Source organism: Furipterus horrens, unplaced genomic scaffold (assembly GCF_987537825.1).
Source record: "Furipterus horrens unplaced genomic scaffold, mFurHor1.1.pri manual_scaffold_2, whole genome shotgun sequence".
NCBI lineage: Eukaryota > Metazoa > Chordata > Mammalia > Chiroptera > Furipteridae > Furipterus > Furipterus horrens.
This window is the reverse complement of record NW_028327172.1, coordinates 199,942,818-199,966,771: the sequence shown is the minus strand read 5'-3', so window position 1 is coordinate 199,966,771 and position 23,954 is coordinate 199,942,818. Positions and strand designations below refer to the sequence as shown.

At 35.5% G+C, this 23,954-nt stretch overlaps 1 protein-coding gene across 5 annotated transcripts in view; it reads left to right on the top strand.

Moving 5' to 3' along the window:
* The window catches only part of PCDH7 (protocadherin 7), a 412,199-nt gene that overhangs the window by 49,462 nt on the left and 338,783 nt on the right, over positions 1-23,954 (top strand). The window contains exon 2 of one of the 5 annotated variants that reach the window (XM_090266999.1): positions 13,449-13,687. The exons of the other annotated variants lie outside the window; for them this stretch is intronic. Within the exon in view, the coding sequence (XP_090123125.1) occupies positions 13,449-13,526 (78 nt within the window). The 3' untranslated portion in view covers positions 13,527-13,687. Of the gene's footprint in view, positions 1-13,448; positions 13,688-23,954 lie in introns of those variants that run through there. 5 annotated transcript variants of the gene reach the window in all.

Here is a 23,954-nt window from a genome sequence, read left to right as displayed (position 1 = left end):
CCTGCAAAGTCAGGGATAGATTACATGGGTGATGTTTTTAGTCCATAAAGGACTTTTCTATAGCTCATTTGATTATTAGGGCTTTGTACCATTAATTGGCATTTTCAGCTACATTCTTGATTATGCAGCTAAAATTTAGTCTGAAGTGTCCGATCCTGCTGCCTTTGTACTTGCAAAACACCCATTGAATTTATTAAGAGCGGTGTGTTCCTAATGGCCGCCGGAACAAGCTTGGTGGGTATTCTGAGCTGAAAATTAAAGGGCAGATGATTCAAGTACACCATGCTCTGATTAGAGGGCCATGAACAGCTTCCTCCACTTACAGATTAACATCATTTCATGCTCTGTTTTCAAACAAGCAATGTCTGTTCTAAAAGTAGATCCTACAGATATGGCTAATGTACCAAGTTCCAGTTGTCTGTGCTTAAAACAGCCCATCAGGTTGTCTTTCCTTTCAAAAAATAAATATGTATTGCTCTCATGTATTTCGGCAGATGTCCTTAGTTATGAGATTGTGGTTTGAAATTTGTCTTGACTTCCTGCTTCTTAATAATAAGAAATACAGTTGAGTGTCATAACCCCATTATGCAGTGTGTTTATTTTAGAAACTGTTTAGGTGAAGTAAATGGAAAAAGAAATATGAAACTCAGGTGGGAATAAAGCGCTCAGTGATAGCGTTACTTTTCTTTCTCTATAGATTCATTCATCCCGTGAAACTGAGTATCCACATTATACTAACTCCACTTCTAGTGTAGAAGTGAAATTAAAGTTATAATTTGTGCTTCAGATTATGACAAACTACAAACCTGACAAAATTCCTATTAAATACATAGGAATGAAATGCAGCTTCCTAATGAAAAGAATGGAGGATTGAACAAGCGTTTTAGTAATTATGCCAAGGTTTCACTGGTTACTGCTGAAATTATACAATAAAACAGATTTTGAAGGAAAAAGAAGATAGTTTGTCTTTTAAAAAACTGGTATGTACTTAAAGATTTATTAGTCATAACACTATGCAAGATATAATCTTCTGGGCCTACTATGCACCATTACCTTTTCCCCACTGAACCCCACAAGTGAGCAGGTGGTTTAGATCTGAGTGTGACAATTGAAAGTGCCAACACACTAAATATGGGTCTTCTCTGAGAAGGTCATGTCTTAAAACTTCTTTCCATTGGAAGCTAACATTTCATTGACAAAATAAGTTATCTGAATGTCTTAATCAGGCCACATATGTTATTTGATCTATTTATTGTTACCAGATGGAAATGTTCTTCTACATTTCTTGTACTTCATCTGCCTTTCTTATTTTGAACTAATTCATAATTCTGTCCTAACAACATAAAACTGACCATATTTGAACAGTCCTACATCTGAAAAATGACTATTGTTAAACTATAATTATAGTGAAACACAGAAGTTTTTCTTCATTGTCAACAAAACAAAACAAGACCATATATATTAGCCCTTGCTTTCCGGGACTACATCCAAAAACATTTAGCAATTTGGCTGTAGCCACCTTCAGAATACCCATACTTTGATGCTAGGATCTGGGTACCACGAGGTACTCAGAGAATACTAGCATTCATTAAATAGTCCGGGAGCACTTAGAATTTGCTCAGTTCTATTTTCCTGGCACTGAAAATCTGCATTTTCTTACTCAGGTTGTTTGATGTTCACAGAAGAGAAAAACAGAAGATTGTATACATAAATATGATTTTATTTTGCAAGACAATTTCATTTATTTATTTTTAGAGAGAGGGGAAGGGAGGAAGAAAGAGACTGGGGACCTGGCCTGCAGCCTAGGCATGTGCCCTGACTAGGAATTGACCCTGCCACCCTTTGGTTCTTAGTCCAGCACTCAATCCGCTGAACCATACCAGCCAGGGCTATTATTCTTATGTTTAAAATTTTAGTTTTGATGGTGTGGAAGTCAAAGGAGGGAGCCAACCTATTTTTTTTGCTTTAGTGGGACTGGAAATAATAACTCAGCTCTTGGTACCACGTGTCTATAAGTCCTTCCACACTGGTTTGCTTCACTTAACACATTTTCAGCATTTTCTTTGTTCAACTGAATGACTCCAATTTATTTTAACTTCCTTAATAAGGTTGTTTTCCAACCTTTCTCTGACCTGTGGAGTCCCTCTTATTGATTTATTTTGAATTCATATCTTCACACATACACATGAAGGTATATACTTACATATTCCCAAGAGGATACCTAAGAACCATTTTTGTTCTCTCTTATACCTCTTTTACATTTTTATAGACAAGATGAGAGGGGTCTGTAGAGGCATAGTTACAAAGCAAATTAGTGAACCTCAGCTACCTTCATGTCTCCTGACTCGGCCTGGCTTTTTAATTTTTTTGTAAGCATTACTAAAAAATAAGTTTTGGTATTTATGTATGTCGAAATTTAGGAGCATAATAAAACCATTGCTATATAAAGTGTGTATTACAAAAAACTCTTGAAATCACCACTTCACAATTTCAATTTCACAAAATGCTAGAGATTAACTAGTAAAATAGGAGGCATTCTCTGATCCTTCCAATCAACAGATGTTTATTGAGTGCCTGCTACATGCTAGGTACTGTAGAGGCAGGTTTAAAGCAATGAAAAGGAAAGACAATGCTTTTGACCTCAAAAGAATTTATGTACTAGATTATAGTGAATGCATACATTGATTTTCATACACTAACCAAATATTTATTAAGGGTGTATTTGTGTTATGAACAAGATATATAGTTTATGATAAGAAAGGTAAGATTCTTACTCTTACCGAGGAATGTAGTCAAAATTATTTCATTTTCTAGGGATACACAATAAATGACTCAGACACCATCCTTTTCCTATCACTTATTAACTAATGCAGTGAAGGAAACATACACATACACACAGTCATATTAATCGGGGATTGGAATAAATAGTAAATTCTGACTTGTTTTAATTTTTGATGCATATCTTTTGCCTAGGTGCCCAATTTAGTTGGATTTAAAAATGGATCTTGATTTAAGTGTAAGTTTATTGGACTGAATTCTAACAGCTTTGACTCTCTCTACCTTTATTCCTTTGTTTTATTGAATTTAACTTCAATGAAATCTTTTTTATTTGTTTAAGTCTATTTCTGTCTAGTAAGGAAGTTGAAATTGATCATGCCTTGACTTTGTGGGCCATCAGAGAACCATGACATTCCAGGGTATTGATTTTGTGGTGTTAAAGGGTGACAGATCTAGTGTTAAAGTGCCGAGAGAGAATTGGGTTTCAGATTGTACACCATAAGCAGTCTTGACTTTTGCTGAGACATGACTAGCTTTTTAAAGTAATGGAAGAAAATGTAAGTCTTAGGTAAGTCTTGAAAAGTTGAATTTAAGACAGAATTGTGTATTTATGCATACAAGAAAACAAATGACATGTGTGATAAATACATAACTACAAATCTATATACATATATGATTTAGAGTATGTATGTATATGTGTATCCAGAAAGTAAACCCTTTGTTGAAGAATATTGAGTAATATTTCAAGTCAATATGATTAAATCTTTTCAAACATATTTCTCCTCAACATTTTCGAGGTTGCTTGATGATAAGTGAAGTTTTGTCATCTTTCACACTGTTCTTGTAATTATTATTTTGCATTTTGTTTCTGTTGTGCTTTCACTTGGGCAGGTACTATAGGAAAAGAGTTATGATGCCCACAGTGCAGAAAGGCCAGAGGGCTACAAGGGTAATATTTGGCGATTTTTCCGTTACCCTCTAGGGCTGTAGAATGTTGACAAGTGCATTATAATAGCTGCTACACACATGGACTGAGGAAGAGTAACCATGGTCATCTTTCAATGTCCCATTTTTCTTGGATTTTTTTTATTTTTCAATATAATGACCTTTCGCAAATGCATTGAAAATAACGTTTTGATTATATGAGTATTGTGTGCAAAACTCTACTGAGCTACGTCCAAGTGTATCTTTGGAAACTAATCAGAGGTGCACCAGATTCATTGACTTAAACCAATCCATCATGGTCATCTTTTAATTTATTTCTACATGTTCTTCCAAGTTCCCGTTCTTTAATAAGACTTTGACCTGCAAAGAAGAATAGAATGTATTTTATAATGTATGTTTGTTCTGTTTTCTAACAACATAAGTATTTTGCTTAAGCAGATTTGCTAGGAAGTGACAGCTTTGAAAAATTGGACACAGGAGCTGCTGGAAGCATTTCAGTTCCAGGCAATCTCAATAGTGCAGAAGGGGAAAATGAAATATCACCGTGTTTTAAAGATGACAGTTTTGTCAAAGATTCCTTTTCACTCTTTGGCTTAAAACAAATGGGATAAATCAAGTATATCTGTTCAAAATATGCATGTGCACTCACTGAGAAAACACTCCTTTCTCGGAGTGCTTTTTCAGAGACAACCAATGAAAAAATTATCTTTAAAAATGTATCTTGCACTGAGAAGACTATCTTTTTCTTGGCTCAATTATGATTTTGGAGCATTTTGAGGTCATGGGATTTCATAAGAACATAGTGGTGCCTTTAAGAAGAGAGAAAAACTTAAAGGCTTCACACCATCTGAATATATCATTATGTACCCATATAGGATGCTCTTCAGAAATGTAATGATGTAGTTACTATTTTGGGGTGTGTGAGAGAAAAAGGGAGATAGAAGTGGGGACAAAAGAGAGAAAGGTGGGGGAGAGAAATTGAAAGAGATTTAATAAATCTTAGATGCTACATGTTTTATGGAGATATAAAAAGTTCTGACAATGTTTTCTACCTGGAAAATGTTGTTGGGCATATTTGAAAAGGTATAGCAAGTTTGACCAGACTTGCTTTGAAGACAAACGATTTCACTACTAATTGGAGAGGCAGTGGAGTGTAGTCTAGTTAAGAGCACAGGCCCTGGGGTGTCACTTCCTGCACTTAAAAATCTAATGTTACCATTTTTTAGAACTTGATTTGGAACAAGTTAATTTCTCAGTTCCTGAGTTCTTTCTTTGTTAAATGGGGTTAATGATAGTATCTACTTCCTAGAGAAGTGTTCAGTTGGCCTGAGTTCTTTTTAAACACTCAATAGAATGTTATTTATTATTAGTAATTGAAAACTCTTAACATGTTATGAGGTGAAGAATAGAACTAGACATTTAAAAAAATAATTCAGAGGATGAAATAAAAGGTGAAATATTTTTAAAAGTCTGTAATGTATGTATAGCATATGTTTCAGAATAGTAGTAAATGACTAGTGGTCACACTTTTTTTTTTAACAAGAGAAGAATAGCTGGTTATTGTTTATGTCTATACATATTTTGACCTGTACTTAGGAATTATACTGTAAGAAAGTTATTGGTAATTTTTGTCATTCAGATTCCACAAAATAATCAGTTAACTGATTTTATATTCATAGGTTATTCTTGGGTTTTGCTATGCTACAATACTGTTAAGAAACATCAATGTCTTGTAAGTGAATGTGTATTTTATCTATAATTTGTTTCAGGTCACCTTTGGCAAGAGAGGTTATGTTAGTAATGTTACTTTCTGAAAGAACTTTCCTTTAATACGCTACATTCATTATCTGTTCACGTGTGTGTTTAAAATGTCTCATCAAAGAGGTTCCTGGTAGCATGCTTTATCTGGATTATTACCTGAATCAGCCCCATGGTGGGGGGGGGGTTCATTATGGTTTGCATTTAAAAAAAATATCCTATGATCTCTATATATTTTTACTTCATTTTAGCACCCATCAGCTTTTCATATGAATAGAATTTCCTTTTTTCTTTTCTTTTTTTTTTGGTATGGTAGATTTCTTCGTATGGTTTGGCTCTGACACAGTATCTATACTATTAACTCCTTGGGAACATCAACATACTTTCAGTACATTAGTTAGACTTAATTTTAAGTCGAAGATGACAAAGGTCACTTCAATTAGGCACCTCATTGGACCTTTCCTCCATGTAGTTTTCTAGCATCTTAATACTTAAGTATCATAAAAAAAACTCTGCTTCCATTAACAAAAAGTGAGCAGAGAACAAAAAACCAATTATTTGCAGTGCATAAAATCCTAATGATAATTTGGTAGACTTTAATTAAACTAATACATCACACTGCACTTATAAGACAAAGGAGCAAAAAAGAAGCAAATAATCTTTTTTTCTTTGTTAAGAAACACTGTATTGCTTTTTGATTAAAGGCTTTAAGACTTGTGACCTATTTTAAAGTGTAAGATTTACAGCCCTTTTCCTGCATATTGAAAGGGTTTTATGTAGCAGTGACTGAAACCACCCCCAGAAAAAAAAAAAAAAAAAAGGAAATTAAGCTATAAAAAAGTTTGGTTTAAAGTGTTTTTAAAATTTTATTGTTATTACAAGCCTTTCAAAATAAAAAAATATATATATTCTGCAAATTTAGCCCATGCAGAAACATCTTTATTACAGACTCTTATATTGAAATTTAATATATTTGCTGTATCGTTTGCATTGTCATTGATTGGTTCTTTCTGATGAGCTCACTGATATTTTTAATACAAAGTCCATTGTTAATTCAAAGGACTATGTAACTTACATATCTTTCCCACATTTCACAACTTGGATGTCCTGGAATTACAAATATTTGGCCCTAATTTAAATAATCTCATTCCCAAATCTTTCATCTCCTCAAGATGTAATTTCCATAATATAAATGGAAATAAACTACCAAATTGGAAGTGAGGATGTTTAGTTTTAATCCTAGGTCAGAAGTGTTATATTTTATGTCTTTTTACCCCTCTCAGCCTCAGTGTTTTCACTGGTAAAATGAGTAAGTTCACAGAGAATGATTCCAGGTGATTTCCTTGTCCCTATTTTTATATTTCTATATTATTAATGTAATGTCTTTCTGTGTGCTAAAAATCAATGTTTTAATATGGTCACATCAATCCTTAAATCCATGGCTCTTCGTATTTTCAAAAGTCTTTATGAAAACATTTCTGGAAATTTCTAGTGATCAGAAAGCATAGGTTTTTGAAGCTGGTCGACTGCAAATCATATTAAAAGAGAATTATATCTGACTTAGAAATTCACGTATTATTAACCAAGGGACCACATAATCACTGTGCCAATTCTTACACTTTTAGCATATCTTTCAGAAGCAGGAAAAGGTTCGTTGGCTTTTGCAATTTTGTTCTATCTCACTTTTTCAAGACTCAATTAATTCTTTGAACATTTACACCATTTCCTTGTTAGTGGATCAAACTCTTGGTGAGTTTATCCATCATCTGTAAACACTTTGACTGCTTTCTACTCCCCTCCGTGGGTTTTAAGGCTCCCCACGTAGCTCTCAATTTTTCAGGCACACGATTGCAATTTCAGTGGCATTTAAGAACAGCCGGGGCTGTTGTTCACTTCATCTTCTCATTAACATCGAGGCCCCGTTTCTCTCAGGCAGCTTATTGCTTTGGCACAGGGATACTAGCCGGTACTGCTTTCTGTTTCCAAAGGTGGCAAATTTTTATGGTCTGAAGAGGATAATGATCACAGCTTAAGTTTGCTTCATTTTACATTTCTATTATGAGCTTTAGGGATGGAAATGCACTCATGCTCAACTTTGGCCAAATGTAATTGGAACCGTAACGCTGGGATCCATTCTAATGTTTTTGCTTATACAGTGCACAGCAGTCTATTTGGATTGATTTCTCTTCCTCCCTGATTTAGAAGAAGTGTTTCTTTAACATATGTATTTAAAATAAAAACACTAAAAAAATAAAATTAGGACTTAAGTTAAACAAAATGGAACATAAAGATAGGCTGTTCTGGACCCTGAATCCTCAGCTTCATTACATTAGTTGGAGTAATTAGTTGTTTTAATTGCATACTCCGGCTTTTGAGAGTGATATAATTTGTGTGTATCTCATTTAGGATAATCTGGACAGTTTTGTTGTTTTTGTAATTATTACGTTGGGTCCTTTTATGCGTAGGCCTGAGCTAAGTGGCGCCACTTTCCCCACTGCTGGAGTTGAGTGGCGTTACAGAAATCTGTGATCTAGGCCTGGAAATCCACTCTCTACTTCCCGACACTCTTCTGCACAGCTTTGACTTTTCTGGGAACGCAGTTTTCCTTCATTTCCATCAATTCAAGCTCACCGGTCTTTTAATACCGGGGTTAAGTTCTATGAGTCAATGTCCGCTTCCAGCAGCGCGCACCGCAGTCTCTTCTCACTCTTTGGAGCCCTCGAAGTTGTACCTACGTGGTTTCTAGTCTTTTTCTCCCCAAGGTTAGTCATCTGTTTATATGTATATATTTGTCTGTGTCTTCCAAAGATAAATACAATTTCCTCAGAACTGAGACTGTGCCTTATGTTGTTCTGTACGACTTCCTCCTCTGCCTCCTGCGATGCCACTCACGGGGTTGACTCACTAACCTTTGGCGTTCTTTCTAACTCCGAGATCCCATGATTCTAACAGCCAGTAGTCAGTCAATAAATATTGATTGCTGGGTTATCCAACCTCAGGCATCCTTTTGTTAGGGCCTATGATGAGGAATTGTATTGATATTATCTAACCCCTTTCCTTCCATGGCCAATTCAGTGGTTGACTCACAATCTAAAAGGCTTCTTTTCTTAAGAGTGTAGGGCAAACAGTGCCAATGAATGGCCTTTTTGTGTGTGCGCACACTCTCACCCATGTAAATAGGCATAGACTTCCCTTCCTTTGAACGGAGAGAATTTGTCTTATTTGTTACTTTTTCTTTTGGCAATTTAGACAGTTTGGAAGTATGTTGAAGTTGCTTCCTATGATTTCATGAATTTAAATAATTACAATAGAATCTGCATATAATAAACAATTGAGTTTCTTAATTAGCACATTTAATTTATAATAGTTTGGGTAACTTGCATAAGTTTGTTTACTATTCCTCAAACCATGGCAAAAAGGAAGGCAGTTGCAATTATGACCTAGCTGATTATTTTTCAGAGGTTCAAAGTCAGATTTAAAAAGAAATATGAGAAAGCAACGTAGAGGGAAAAATATGAGATTTTGAGCCAAAAGTCCTCGTTTGGCACCCTGACACTACCTCATCTCATTTGTGTGATTTTATATAAGAAGATCAAGTCCTCTGGGCTTCAATTCCTTCATATGTAAAATAAACAAGATTATAATTTCTACTTCATAAGGACTCTGTGAGGTTACATTAGATAGTTAAGTGAAATCTTATAATAAACATCTATATGTGTATGAAAGTTACTAACAATTATTATAATTTATGGTATGGGATACATTATTCTTATAAATCAAAAAGAAGTAAAATACCAAATACCATTCAAAATTGTCTTCCTGGTAGTCTTCCACTAATCAGATCCCATGGTACCTTATATTTATGCTCTATTCCCTTTATAATTGATTTTCTAGTATTTAAATAATAGCAGATAAACTTTCAATATTAATAACTGACTGTGTCCCAGTTCAACTCCTGTTATTTATTTGTGCTCTAAAATATGTTATCAATTTCCTGTTCCTAGATTGTGGAAAGTAATAACAATTTGTTTTCCTGTGTCATGGAATAGACTCTGCTTTTATTTTGATACCTTTTACTTTTCCCTAGATTAAAACATCAGTCAAGGAAAAATGAATATTCATAGAAACCTTTTACATATTGCCAATTATATGCAAACACATTCAACAGATACTTGTACTTAATCTACACCAATTACAGAGGTGCATGATTTAGTTTTAAAGCATGCCTAATAAAAATAAGTAGAAAAATAGACACATATGCCTTTCGATATGTATATATTTCTTTGTTAATGGTTTTGATGTTTTTTTCAGAATTATTAAGAGCATTTCTATTCCTGTGTGTGAGTGTTTTGTACAATGTATTCTTGTACCTAAACCTCAACTCTATTTCTGCTTTCTTCATAATTACTTTTGCTTTCCTAGCACTAGTCACCAATTGTTGGACAGGGAGGTCTGGAAAAGAACATAGCTTTTATTAAAGTATTAAAGTTACTGTTTTACTGATAATTTTCATTAATTAAATCCCCAGCTTATTTCGATCTCTTTGGTTCAGAAATAAATGTTACTAGACCAAAGGGGTCCATTTACCTGTGTGCAGCAAAGTCCAATAAAAGATGAAGAGGAGTTTGCAGCCAAGGAAGTAAGGGTTTCTTAAGGAGATGGTGCCATGCCCAGAGTCACAGGTAGCTCATGCTAAAAGACCTGGCTCCCCCATGGCTTCCAGGGGAGGGGTCGTATAGGGAAAAAACCATGAATCATGGAGCTAAGGGAGTTAGGTCAGTGTCATAGTCAGGGTTGTGGTCTTTACTAATTGGCCAGTGCTAGGGTAGGAAGGAGGTAGTTGATCAGTGCATCTGCTCCTGATGTCAGCCATGGTCTCACTTAATCTGGTTTCACAAGGATGTGTTCTGTGGGGTGGTTCTGGCTTGATACACAACTAGATGTTATCTCTCGTTGGAAGGAAAGCTATGTCTCCGTAGTCAACAGACCAGAGGCTTTGCTCCTAAGACTCCTGGATGCTAACCACATCCTAAGACTCCTGGATGCTAACCACAACCTCGTTGTCCTTAGGGCTTAATGATTAACCAAGGGCCAGACAGGTGGTTGAGTCAAGGTGCTAGGTGAGGCTAGTTTGAGTCAAAGGAAAAAATCAAAATAAAAGGCCAGATGAAAGAAAATAAGGTTTTTGTGTACTGCGTGCTTTCCGAAACTGAGGGAGATACATAACTGGCCTGGTAGAAAGTGGTCTAAGAAATGACTTGCTTTCATTGTGTGTGTTTGTGTGTGTGTGTGTGTTTGTGAGACTTGTTGCCTGGGTGATAGGATAAATTGAGGAAAAAGGTTGAAAGGAGAAAACAAAGCCCTTGTCTATACAACTTCAGCTGAATTGGACCTGACTGAAAGATTGCTTTAGTCTGATTTAGTAGAGGCTATCTCCTCAGTAGCAGTGTTGTGAAAATTGCTTCCAGGGCCATTTTAATTAGCTGATTCAAATCAAAACAAACACATCCTGGTAACATCCATTTCTACCCTGACCGTCACCTGCTACAGTTTTCAGAATCTGGGATTCCTAAGTAGTTCTCAATGGACTATAGATAAGCACTTTTGGTTTTAAATATTAATCTTTGATGGTGAGGAAAGAATCTGTTTGTCTTGGCTTTAGTGACAGGTGACTATTATTGCACATTCATTTGTTCAGTATCTCAAACCTTAAAACCACAAAAAATTGAAACCTGCTTTTATATAGTTAGTTTAAAAAATGAGAGAGCTTTGTTCCTCAGTAACATTTTAATAAGATAAATTTATTATGCTGTGTGACAGTATGGTGATTTCATTACTTAAATGCATTCTATTTCATGGGTATGCTTTTTAAGTTAAAAGTGTGTCAAGTCTTGAAAACAGAAAATGAAACATTTTGATACCTCTGATTTTTTATGTTTTTAAAAATTATCTCACTTGTTTACTTATTTATTTAAAAAACCTTGCAGCAATTTTATGTAGTATTGTTCCTTAAGGAAAGGAGAGAGTGACTTTCATATGGGAAGGGTTAAAAGGAGAAGGTTGGTGAGATTTTTGATGGATAGATGAAATTGAAAAAAACAAATGGAAAAAAATGAGCAAAATAATATACTAGTAAAATTTACTGCAGTTCAAAAAAGACGTAGTCTAGATAATCTATCATATGACAAATAATGGAAAGTCCAAGATAGCCACATAATTTCAAAATGTTAAATTAGATGACAGTGGTCTTATGATATGACAAGTAATGTGATTTCCTTAATTAGCTATTTCTCAATGTGTTCATTAATTAAACCAATTTTCGTTGACGGCCAGCTATGTGCCAGGATTAAGAAGGGCGCAGTAAGTGCAGTGGACACGATGTTTTCCATCGTGAAGCACACTGTAGCCCTGTACAGGATGTGAGAATTAAATAGGTTCTCAAAAATAGTTAATAAATTCTATGACAAAGTAGCCTACGGTAAGAATACATAACAAGAACATCTAATGTAGTCTTTGTGTGCAGCATGGTCTGTAGTTGGTTTTGGAAAAACGCAACATCTGAAACTTTCAAATACTTAGCTTTCATCTGTGTACAAGGAGTTTTGAAATGAAATACGCAGTAATCTAGTTTGTGTAAAAGGAGAGAAATTTTGTTCATCTTAAACTGAAGAGTCACTTTTCATAGATGCCTCGGTCACCGTGTGCTGCTTTTGTAATTGACCAGAACATCCCGTTACGTTAGATTTTAGAACTGTTACAGAAAAAAAAAATTTTTTTTAATTTCTAGGAAAAGACAAAAATTAATGAAAATTAAGACCTCTTAAAGCTGCTTTAATTTATACAGTTAATATTAATAATCTGTGGTCAAAGCAATTTTAACATCTTCCACTTTTGAATATAAAGAACTTTAAAATTAGACATTACTTTTCTTACGTCACTTTAAAAAATGAATTGATCAATTATTCAGTGAAAGAAATAATTTTCTTTTTTAACACTGATTCTCGTTCACTGATGATGCATTGTTACGGTGGATATTAGGAAAAATATTCTTTTCTGATTCTGATTATTAAAGGAAATTACTTTGGTAGTGAATTGTATCATTTTTATTCCATGAAAGTGATTTAATATCTTGTTCACAATATTTTAACTTACTAAAAGTTTTACGAACGTCAACTGCACCATCAAACTTGAGAGCAGAAATCAGCCTGCTGGTCAGGCTCAAGTCACAAGAAATTCATACTTAACATTACTTAATACTGACATGAACACCAAAACACGTTGAAGGAGTAGTATCCTTACTTTTATTTGTGCAAGTTTGATAAAAAGCTGGAAAACACTGCCCTTTAACGGTCACGACTTTGAAGGGGAGAACGATTCATCCCTGACCAGAGATCAGCAAGCAGACCACTTGTTGATAGCATGCAGACTGCTCAGATTTCTAGAAAGAGACGAGAGCTATCTATCGATTGCATTTGGAGACTAGAGAGGTATTTTGAAGGGAGTGAACATTCAGGTCAAGCTCACGTCCCTCAGATCTTAGAGATTTGTAAATTGGAAAATCAGCGACATAAAATTACCATTTCATTCTTACTTGTATTTGCAGTATAAACAAAGCCAACAACCCTCCCCCCACCCCACTCCTCTCCTCATGACATTTCACAGCCTCGAAAAGCTGGAAGCCAGAAACACAATTAATTCAATGTTTCTTTAACCATGCAAATATCTCTTGTCAGAGATAGTATCCGTTAGATTAGCCTGAGTTGGTTTCGATGCCCCATGGTTGAATATTTTAGGAAGAACTGTTAGACCTGTATGACTCCTGAAAGAGGTTATGGCCATTGCAAATACCTCTTTAAAGAAGAATATAATACGATCAGCCAAGATCTGCATCCAAGCTTTGGAAAGAGGCTAGCAAAATCCTGCTCACATCCCTGTAAAGCAGACGTATATTTTTGTATTTTTTATAGGTGGATACAGTGCAGACCACGAATCCCCCTGGCCACATTGAGGAATCGTGTAAAATGAATGTATGTGCTCGTAAGTGAAATACACATAATGTTCCAACTCAATGTGTTGGATCTTAATAGACCTGGATTTGTCTTCTGTAAAAAGAAATTGATTTCCAAGGGGCAGAATCCCTAGCTGATTAAAATGAAGCTCTGAATTTGAAGAAAATTAAAATGGCTTAAAAAAAAATCTCTACCAAAAAAAAAGAAACTACATTTTGCAACCAACTGAAAAAAATGAAGCTTTTGCTGTGGAATAAAGGGGGGTGTGTGTGAGAGAGGTTTTGTGATCTTACCAATTACTATGAAGAAACAGAATCAGACATCATCATACTCAGGAGTATGAAAAGAAGAACAGGAAATCCTTTTTCTTCGGTTTGCACTTGAATGGACTCAAGCCAAGAGTGGAGACATGGATCTCGTTACTGTTTATAGTTAACGTGGAAGTTTAGTATAGATATGATTTCATTTGCCTTGTTTGAACTAATTGCATTCATTATGTAGAGATCACCTGAGCCCGTGCTAGATCAACAAAGAAAATGGAAATGTATACCTCAGGTCTGAATCCCCAGAAAAATTAGACTAATGCTACTGTCAATCAGGGAACATGACTAACTAGTAGACACGAGAAAAAACAAAATTTAGGTTCTTCTGACACTTGTTGAAACATAATTTTTTATGGTGTAAAAGCAAAAGGTAGATTGCCATATATCTTACAGACATTTTACACATTTTCTGATTGAACTTAAGGTGAACCCAGTAAATGTTTTAAGGAATGTATGGCCATTATTTCAATAGGAAACTGGCCTTTAAATATGTGGTCCTATGCACTTATGTGTGCAAAGAGGCTTTTTATTTTATAAAGGATGAATTGCATGTAGGAAGTACCTCTTTGAATTATAGCTATTTGTTCAATGGAAGACACTGTGTAAATATGAAATCTAACTTTTGTATGGGTGTGCGTGCATGTGTATACATTTGTGTGTGTGTAAGTGGAAGGCAGTAAAATTTAATGATTGACATTTGCACTTTGGTTTGTTACCTAGAATGTAAAGAGGTAAACTATCTTAAGCCATTCATATGTATTATCATTATTAAAGAGTGAGTACTGCAAAAGCTCTCCATTTAAATGTAATATATATGACAATTGTACTGTTTAAATTAAGATGCTAGCAACGTCTGAAAATAATGAGAGTAAGCTCTTGTGAAATCAGTCTGTCCTATTATCTCCTTCAGGTTACTTGACTCAGTGACAGAGGATGTGAATCATGATGGGCTGATAGAAGAGATTTGGGAAATATTCGTATTCTAACTATATCTTTTTAGTCTACCAGTAAGTTACATGTGCTTTTTTAAAAAAAAAAAAAAACTTCTTCAACCTAAATTATATAAGCAATCATAATGTAAATAAGATAGTGAATATTTGACACAGATTCACATATTTTTTGTAGTCCCCATGTGCCATAATAATTTTGAAACTATAGCTCTGTGGTATATGTATTCATTTCTCTTTATTTTGCTGATTAAATTTATAGTTGAAATTTTTACCTTTTTCTATGTGACAATCAACTGAAGTCAGTATCCTCTCTATGCTATTACAGGGATTTTTGTCTTTATGCTAGTGTAACCAATCATAAGTCTAGAAACTGTTTAATTCTATTGTATTGAATATTCTTCTGTGACAAAAATAATAAAAATTATCCTACTTCAGAAAGTGCTTATATTTCCTATTTTAATAGTCTCTTAACCCAACGAGACATAAACATCCTTCACATTTACACGATTTGAGAGTGAAGAGCTTAGCCACTTAAAGAGAAAAAGGTCTGGCAGACAGTTGTGAGAGTGTATAGAGAAAAGCACCCTGAACTGTGTCAGATGTCATTGTCGTCTTCTTTTTAAAAACTATTTAATTATTTACTTTTTGGAGAGAGAGGAGGGGAGGGAGGTAGAGATGGAGAAAAGTATGGATGTGAGTGAGAAACATTGATTGGTCGCCTCTCGCAAGTGTCCCAATGGGGGAACCAAACCTGCAACCCAGGCATGTACCCTGGCTGGGAGTCACATTGATGACTTTTTGGTTCATGGGCTGATGCTCGTCCAACTGAGTCATGCTGGCCAGGGCCTGTGTCAGGAATCTTGATGTTAAACTTGACTCTGCTACTAAACAGCCAGACCCGACAGATACAATGTTTGTGTTTTCAGGTACTCTGCGTTCTCAGCAAAAAGTGGTAGGCTTCAACTGCACTATCAATTTTGAGATCATTTTAATGCTTCACTCATAAGGTTTTTGATAACTTTGAAATATTGCAATGCAATTATTTAATACTGATCATATTAGTAATAAGTACTGATCATCATTATTAAGAGAAGATATGAACTTAACAGTTGTTACTGTTCCATTCTTAGTTTGATTCAATGTAATATGCATTGAAGTATAAATAATCATGTTCTGGGGTCAATAGGTCTCTCTTAGTTAAGTGAACCAAGTATACAATCGCTCAGTTTGTTACTGAAGAAACCTTTTTGTTCTGCATGGAGCTGAGTGCATCCCTGGCAGAATATTAAAGTACGAGAACCAGTTTTTCTTGCTCTTTACCCCCCAAGGATTGATCAGCACATGAAGGTCTCTGTGACTTCAAAGGCATTTCTGAACTTGGATCCTCCTGGTAGGGTTCAGAGAAGGAAACACTAGCCCCTGATGTTTATTGCTGTGGGCTCTTTCATCTAATAGTAATTCTCTTCTTAGAAGAAGCAACAGGCCGAGGAATCTTGCAACTATTACAAATCCATGATTAATGTTTAGTAGCAGAGTGCTTCACACAGAAGAACAGTACTTTCATTTTACTTTCCTGCTACTACTCCAGCTGGGAAAGGTCAGAGAAACCGTAGGAAGCAAAATGAAAGCATATATATTAAGTAGACATTTTTTTACATCGCAGCATTTTGACTTGCAAAACAGTGTCATTTTCAAAGTCACAGAAGTGGCATGGATAATCTTCAGGGATCCTTATTTAGAGAATTGGTCACACCAAACTTTTTTTTATTTAGGTGAACTTCTTGCCATATATGAAACTGATGCAGATCATGAATTTTAATTTAGTCAATATAGTCTTTCCAAGATTAGAAAGTTAGATGGAAGAATTGCAAACTTCCACCTGTGAAGCTTCTCCAGTTTCCCACTGTCTCTAAATAAAACAATTGAAGTCAAGACTTGGCTCAAGAAAAATTCTTATAGAATGAGTTCCTCCTTTTCTGTGGGGGATACGTTCCAAAATTACCATTGTTGGATGCCTGAGACCGTGAACAGTGTATATGGATAGTACCAACCATATATATATATAAATATAGTGTGTTTTCTCCCTCACATGTGTACCTGTGATAAATTAGGCAGAGTATAATATTAACATTGATTGCTAATGATAAAAAAGAACAGTTGCAACAGTATGCTGTAATAAAAGTTATGGGAGTGGAGGGTCTGTCTCTCTGTCTGTCTGTCTGTCTCTCTCTTCATATGACTAAGAGGGCTACTAAGTGGCTAATGGGAAAGTAGCATTTACAGTGTGGATGTGATGGGCAAAGGGACGATTTATGTCCCCGGTGGGACTGAGCAGTTCTGTGTGCAGGATTTCTTCACACTACTCAGAATGGTGTGCCACTTAAAACTTATGAATTATTTATTTCTGAAATTTTCCATTTAATATTTTTGCACCTCCATTGACCACGAGTGACTGAAACCTTGGAAAACAAAACCTTAGATGTGAGGGTATGTATAATTACCAAATGAAAAATTATGTTCAGAATCCATCACTGCAACTAGACTTTAGTTGTGAACACTATGTCGGCAGCCGTCCGTCTCGAGAGACGATGGTGTAGCTTCTTAAGAGTCTATCTGCACCGGCGAGAATGGTTGTGCAGTCCGACTCGGGAGTGACACGGTATCTGTCTCCTCCCGTGTTGAATCGACACCTTGCGATGACGCTGGAGTGTCCTCTCCAGTGAAGCTGAAGCTACAGAGCCTGGGCAGGGTGATATGGAGGGTCTGCTGTTGCCCATGCAGCAGACCCCCCCCTCTCTTCGCAGCTGAAGGGTCCAAGGGAAAGACGGAGTCAATACAGCTTGGCTTCAGGTGCGCCGCAGGAGTTGCCGGTGTTGACTACAACGTCAAACCGCCTTAGGGACTCCGGCTCCGGATTTTCTGTCGGGGTTTACTCCCTTAGCCTTTCCCCTGAAGAGGTATGCCGCAAGGCACCGGAGGTTTTTTGGAATCAGAGTTTTCCTTCTCTGATGTGCCCTGACTGGAAGATCGAACCAGCGACACTTAGCTCACAGGCCGACGCTCAATCCACTGAGCCAAACCAGCCAGGGTATGAACACTATGTAGTGTAGAAATATCCAATTATAATATTGTATACCTGAGACACGCACACACACACGTGCAATCTTATGTATCATTTTCACTGCACACACAAAAAGGAATCTATTGCCATATTGGATTCACATTGGTAAAATTGCACTGAAATATATAAAAATTTAAATATTATTGAAGATTAAAATACTTATGGTTTTACATATTTTAAATGTTATTATTCGGCATCCTTGTTTTGGTAAGTAGAATTTATTGAACTGATTTTAATATTTCTTTGATAATTTTTAAAAAATTATCTATTTATTTATTTTTAGGCAGAGAAGGAGAGAAACATCCATTGGCTGCTTATCGCATGCACCCCTACTAGGGACCAAACCTGCAACCCAGGCACGTGCCCTGACTGGACATCAAACCAGCAACCCTTTCGTTTGCAGGCTGGAGCTCGGGCCCCTGAGCCACACCAGCCAGGGCTCTTTGATAACTTTTAAGGCTTAAGTTATCAAAGATCGACTCTGTGCAGATATTATATCAATTGCTCTATTTGATATTTATATCAAACTCATAAGGCAGATACTGTTACCACCATGGCACGCACCCAGGTGACAGGTGAGCAGAGCTACAGAACTAGCAGGGGTTGGCGGTGCGCTCTGAGTCCTGCCTCTGATTTCGGAGGCTGCACCAAACAGGTGAGCCATACAGCTTTCATGCCGAACACTGTTACAGGATGGGGATGCAAGTTAGGCTCTGAGACTACTTGTGGGTGCAGAGATAAATGTTACGGGTCCTTAGATCACACGGTTATTAGCCTGAGTGAGGCAGATTCAGCATGTGTGAACTAGATGGGAGAGCTATTCAGATGTTCTAGTGCACACAGCGTTGAAATCTGAGATGGTAGATCTCTTTCAAGTACTGTACACAGGAGAGGAGAAATTCTTCCCTCCCTTTCTTTCTTTGCAAGCTAAAAATATATTACTATCAATATGTACTATTTGCCTCATTTTTTTTTTTTTTTTTTTTTTTTTTTTTGAGAATTAAGACTTTGCTGCCAGAATTTGGGTGGACTGAGGAAAATGGCAGCTGCATTCTTTGAACATAGGGAGCTCTCAATCTAATGGGAATTCCAGCCAGGCAGGCTAATTTTTACAAAGCCATGTGCTAAATGACAGGGTGTCACATTGGTTAAGAGTATACAGTCTGTAATCCAGACAGCCTGGTTTACAATTACAGATTGAGTGACGTTTGGACAAATTACATCCCTCTGCCTCCATTTCTTCGTTTGTAATATGAAGTTAATGACAACATATACTTTATAAATTAGTGTGATTATTAAATGAGCTTTATCCAGGCAGTGTATGCATGATACAACAAGAACTCATCAAACGCTGGCAATTACTAATTTTCTTATTGATGCTTTCTATAATTGACATGTGAATTGAGTGCCGTGGTTGCTGACTGAGATGTTCGTGGGCCAAAAATAAATTGATTATTACTGTCAAAAGTGAAATAAAAGGCACCTCAAACAAGAAGTAATGCAAGCTCTCAATATTCTCCTTATTCTATGATATGAAACTCGGCAAAATTGTGCAGGTACAGCTTCTCGAGAGAAACTCATTGGTTTCTGGTCTGCTACAATTCAAATCTTGGAGCTCTGGGAGCTGTAATTTTTTCAGGCATCCATAAGTGAAAGGAAGCTGTGGAAGCTGAAATCAATCCTTTGTCACAATTCAGTGATGAAAGTTTCTTAAAGGTCACAAAACAGTTTTTGAAGATCATTATATCAGCAATCTAAAAGGAACACAATTTTCTCCAATTATTAGTACAAAAATTGTGGAACATAAGAATAAATTATTTGTCAGGTTATCATGATTAAAGATAAAGTTGATTATGATGATAATCCACAAATAAGCCATTGTTATTCTTTGCAAATATTTAATAAGTATCTATTATATATGATGAGGATTCTATTCTCAAAGTTCTTCATTATGCATCAAATATGCTGCATATATGAGATAATGAATTTAAATGTATGGAATATAAGCAATAAATACTTCCTGAATTGAACTGGATAATATTTAGTGTCTGGAAAGCCAGTGGCTTGCAATTTAAACATAGTAATTGGTTAATTAAGCATATTTGAGAGGATAAAACAAATGACTAATCATTAAAAATGCTCAGTTTTGCTTATGAGACTACTTTTTGGGTGGAATATAATGAGTAATAATTGTGACCATGGAAAACGTAAGCCTCAGAAATGACTCTGTGTTCTCGGGACTACATAGCATTGCTCATGAAAACGTAAGACAATTATATTGTAACTTCATATCACAGTTTAGGGACTGAGTATTTGAAAAGACAGCTAACTACATATTTTTATTAGGTCATAAAGTTTCAATACTTTTTACGATTTTTATGAAAGACCGAGCTACTCTCTATTTTTACAGATGTTAATACCACCTTAGTAACTATCTTATGCCACTTTCTGTGATTTTCTAAGGAGGAGTTAAAATTAATGTAATGAAAAATGAATATCTCCTAGTCTATGTCTTTAGATGTTAGGGGAAAAAACGAACATCTCCTATTTTAGGAGCCTGGACTTCTGAGATTAGAAGCTTTCTGTTTTCTAATGCTGCTGCCCAATTGTGTCAGGGAAAATTCTGTCTCAGTTGCAGCTGAAGGGAACCTGGGTCTCTAATCTTTGTTCTTCTCTCTGTGTCCAGCTGTTAAAGGCCGGTCAGCAAGGTTTTTTCCTCCGCCATGTATCAGACGCATGAAAGCAGACATTTGCTATATGCATTTTAGAAAGATCAGGAACTGGCTGCTTCCTGATAATACATTTCAAGTGTATTCCAACTTTCTGCTGCAATTCAAATATGCTGGTTGACTTTTTAATATCTCTGCATATTTACTGTATAAAAGTCTGCCATTTTTTTGACTCAAAGTTGACCCTTGACTGTTGAAAAAAAAATGTGTTAAGAAAGGCACTGATGACATTAAGGAAACAATTTATCACAGGAGCTCTTTAATAAAAATTCTTTAATAAATAGACACAAAAATGCCTTGCTTTTTAGATGAAAAAATTTGGGAAATTGTTTTTGAGGATGACTTCCAATTAGTTCTACCTTAAGGGAGGTTGTATTCAAATGAATACTAAGAATTCTGTAAATAAAGGGCCTTTTTATCTTTTAATAATTCATTTTTAATACTCAGAAGAAATGCAATGCATATCTTGAACCAGGGCTTCTCAGTAATCATGGGCTCTTATCATCTGAGATTAACATTTGGAATAAAGAGCATGATTAGAGGATTCTAAATGAATGGTTACCAAGCTGGAATGATGCAAAAGTTAACACAAAGTAATAAGCAGTCTATTCCATGCAATATATATATCTTATGCCAGTTAATTAGCAGTTTAATTAGCCTGATGTTTCATGTTGTGACCTAAGTCATTGTACTCCCAGTGGGTTTAATGGAGACAATGGAAAAAAAAAAAAAAAAGCTTCAGAACTGTTGATGGTTATATCACATGCCACCAGAATAAAACATAATTCTCCATTTTAAAATAAGAGAACATATATGTGCTTTTTAAAAATCCAGAACATATCATATATTTTTTAAAAAGGCATTTTATGATATGGACTACTTCCAAAAATTAAAAGCATATCAAATAACTGCCTGTGCTATAACGTTAAATTAACTACATTTTAAATTGCAGATGACCACAAATAAATGCCTAAAGCAGTGATTTTCAACCAGTGTGCCACAAGAATGTTATAAACGTGTAAACCTGACTATTTAGTCAGGGACACTGGTTTATTTTTCCTTAAATTGTCAAATAAAAAAATGATAGCAGCCAACACAACAATAGCTGTCTGGTGTGAATGATTTAAACTTATCCTTTTTTTTTTTTTTTTTTTGTAAGATTGGCAAAAATATATATAACATTTTTTGGTGTGCCACAGAATTTTAGTACTTAGTTTGTTGTGCCATGAAATGAAAAAGGTTAAAAATCGCTGGCCTAAAGTATTTTGAGAAAAAAAACATGAAAGATATGTATTAGGGTGATCATATTTTTGAATATATAATGTGATTCATATGATTCTACTAAGGGCCATTGAAATAACTTACAAAGGATGCATTTTAGAAAGCCACAATGAAACTGTGCCTTTGGACAGGCATGAAGGAAAAAAAAAATATGCATCTTAGAAATAGTTTATCAAGTGCATCTCATGAAAGGGATCTCTCATCCCTCCTTCCTTCCCTAGTGAAAACATATTCAGATGGCATGTTTGTCTTTATTATATGAAACAGAAGTTTCTGCTGAGCCAAAGATGTCACTGCCAGCAGACTGGCTCTGCCTTTTCCCAACAGCGTGAAGAATCGCCCCAGTGGTTGGGGATATTGGGCTATAAAACTCAGCAAACCTTCTGGAGGTGTTTTTCTCTTCATTTTCCGCAGCTGTCAGTTCAGAACGTACAAGGAAATAAAATATTTTAAGGATATGACTAATTTCCCTAGACTTTGTGAGGCTTTCTTTCCCAACCACTGAAATCTGTTGGCTTCCTACTTCATGGCTATGTAATTAGGCTATTTGTTCCCTTCTAGTTTGAATACTACGGCAGGTCCGGAGGGCTCTTTTCCCTTTCAGAAATTGCTCTGTAGCCTCTTTGGGCTGTTAATGTATGGGTGCCATTTGGAACATAACCGGTTATTATGTCACTCACAGATATTTTATTGTACAGAGAACCGAGTATTTATGGAAATCTAAAGTCACTGTTATGCAAAACATCACAAAGAGAAAATTGTCTGAGTTTTATTCCCCACCCCAACTCCTTCCCTGTCTAACACATCAATGCAAACTGCTCCTTTTTAATTTAGTAGAAATGGTTGGCAAGTGGAATAACAAGTATAAAAACTATGAGTTTTTAATGAATAGTATATAATCAATTGGAAGTTCTATTTTCTAAAATAAGGATAAATTTGAATTTGTGATAAAGATAATTCAGTAAACATTTGTGCTAAGATAAAAAAAAGATGTGTGATACCTAAGCTGCTGCTGCTTTTTTTTTTTTTTTTTTTTTTTTTTTTTTTAGTTTGGTGATACTTTATCTTCAGGCAATCAGAAGGCTGCAATTAAACTTTTGGTCTGATAGTTGCCTAATAATGATCTCATCAGAGAATAATCTTTTAGTTTAAATTTTTTACTAAGTATTTGAATTACTATATTTGTTTTCTTTTGGATTTCCTATAAAATATGTGATTTAAAGATATATATATAATACATAAATTAAAAATGGTAGTGTTTAGAGCAATGATTATGGACTAGTCTTTGAGACTTTGGGCAAGTTACTTAATTTCTCATGTATTTAAATGAAGATAATAACAGTCTCAGGCCATTATTAGGAAAGTGGATGAATTAATATGCTATGTAAGTTACATGTCATATATGTTAGTATATCCTACTTGTAGCAACTGCCTAGCATAAAGTGAGCAAGTATGAATAACAGCCATTATTAAAGAAAGGATCAGAAATGTGGCACAGGTCACCCAGCTATTCACTAGTTGAGCTAAGATTCCAGAAGTCGTCGGAATGCAGTAAACAATGGTGCCTGCCATGTGGTAGGTAAGCGCTGTCTGCTATTAAAAACAGACTAATATGTTTTCCAAAGGTCTCACAGTAGTCATGCGATAGATAGGGATTAAACTGCAGGTGTGTCTGACACTCCTTTTTTAGCTTTTAAAATTGTATTTTTCCATTGACATTTAGCCCCCTTATCACCCTTCCTCCCTACAGTCACTACACTGTTATTCATGTCCATGAGTCCTTTTAACTTTTTGCTTGATCCCTCTACCCTCTAAAATCCACCCCCATAGCTGTCACTCTGCTCTCCATCTGTGAGTCTGTCTCTTATTTTGCTTGTATTTCAGTTTGTTCATTAGATTCCACATATGAGTGAAATCATGTGGTATTTGTCTTTCTCTGACTGGCTTGTTTCATTTAGCATAGTGTTCTCCAGGACTATCTATGCTGTCACAAAAGGTAATTTTTTTCTTTTTTACTGCCGAGTAATATTCCATTGTGTAAATATCTCATAGTTGTTTTA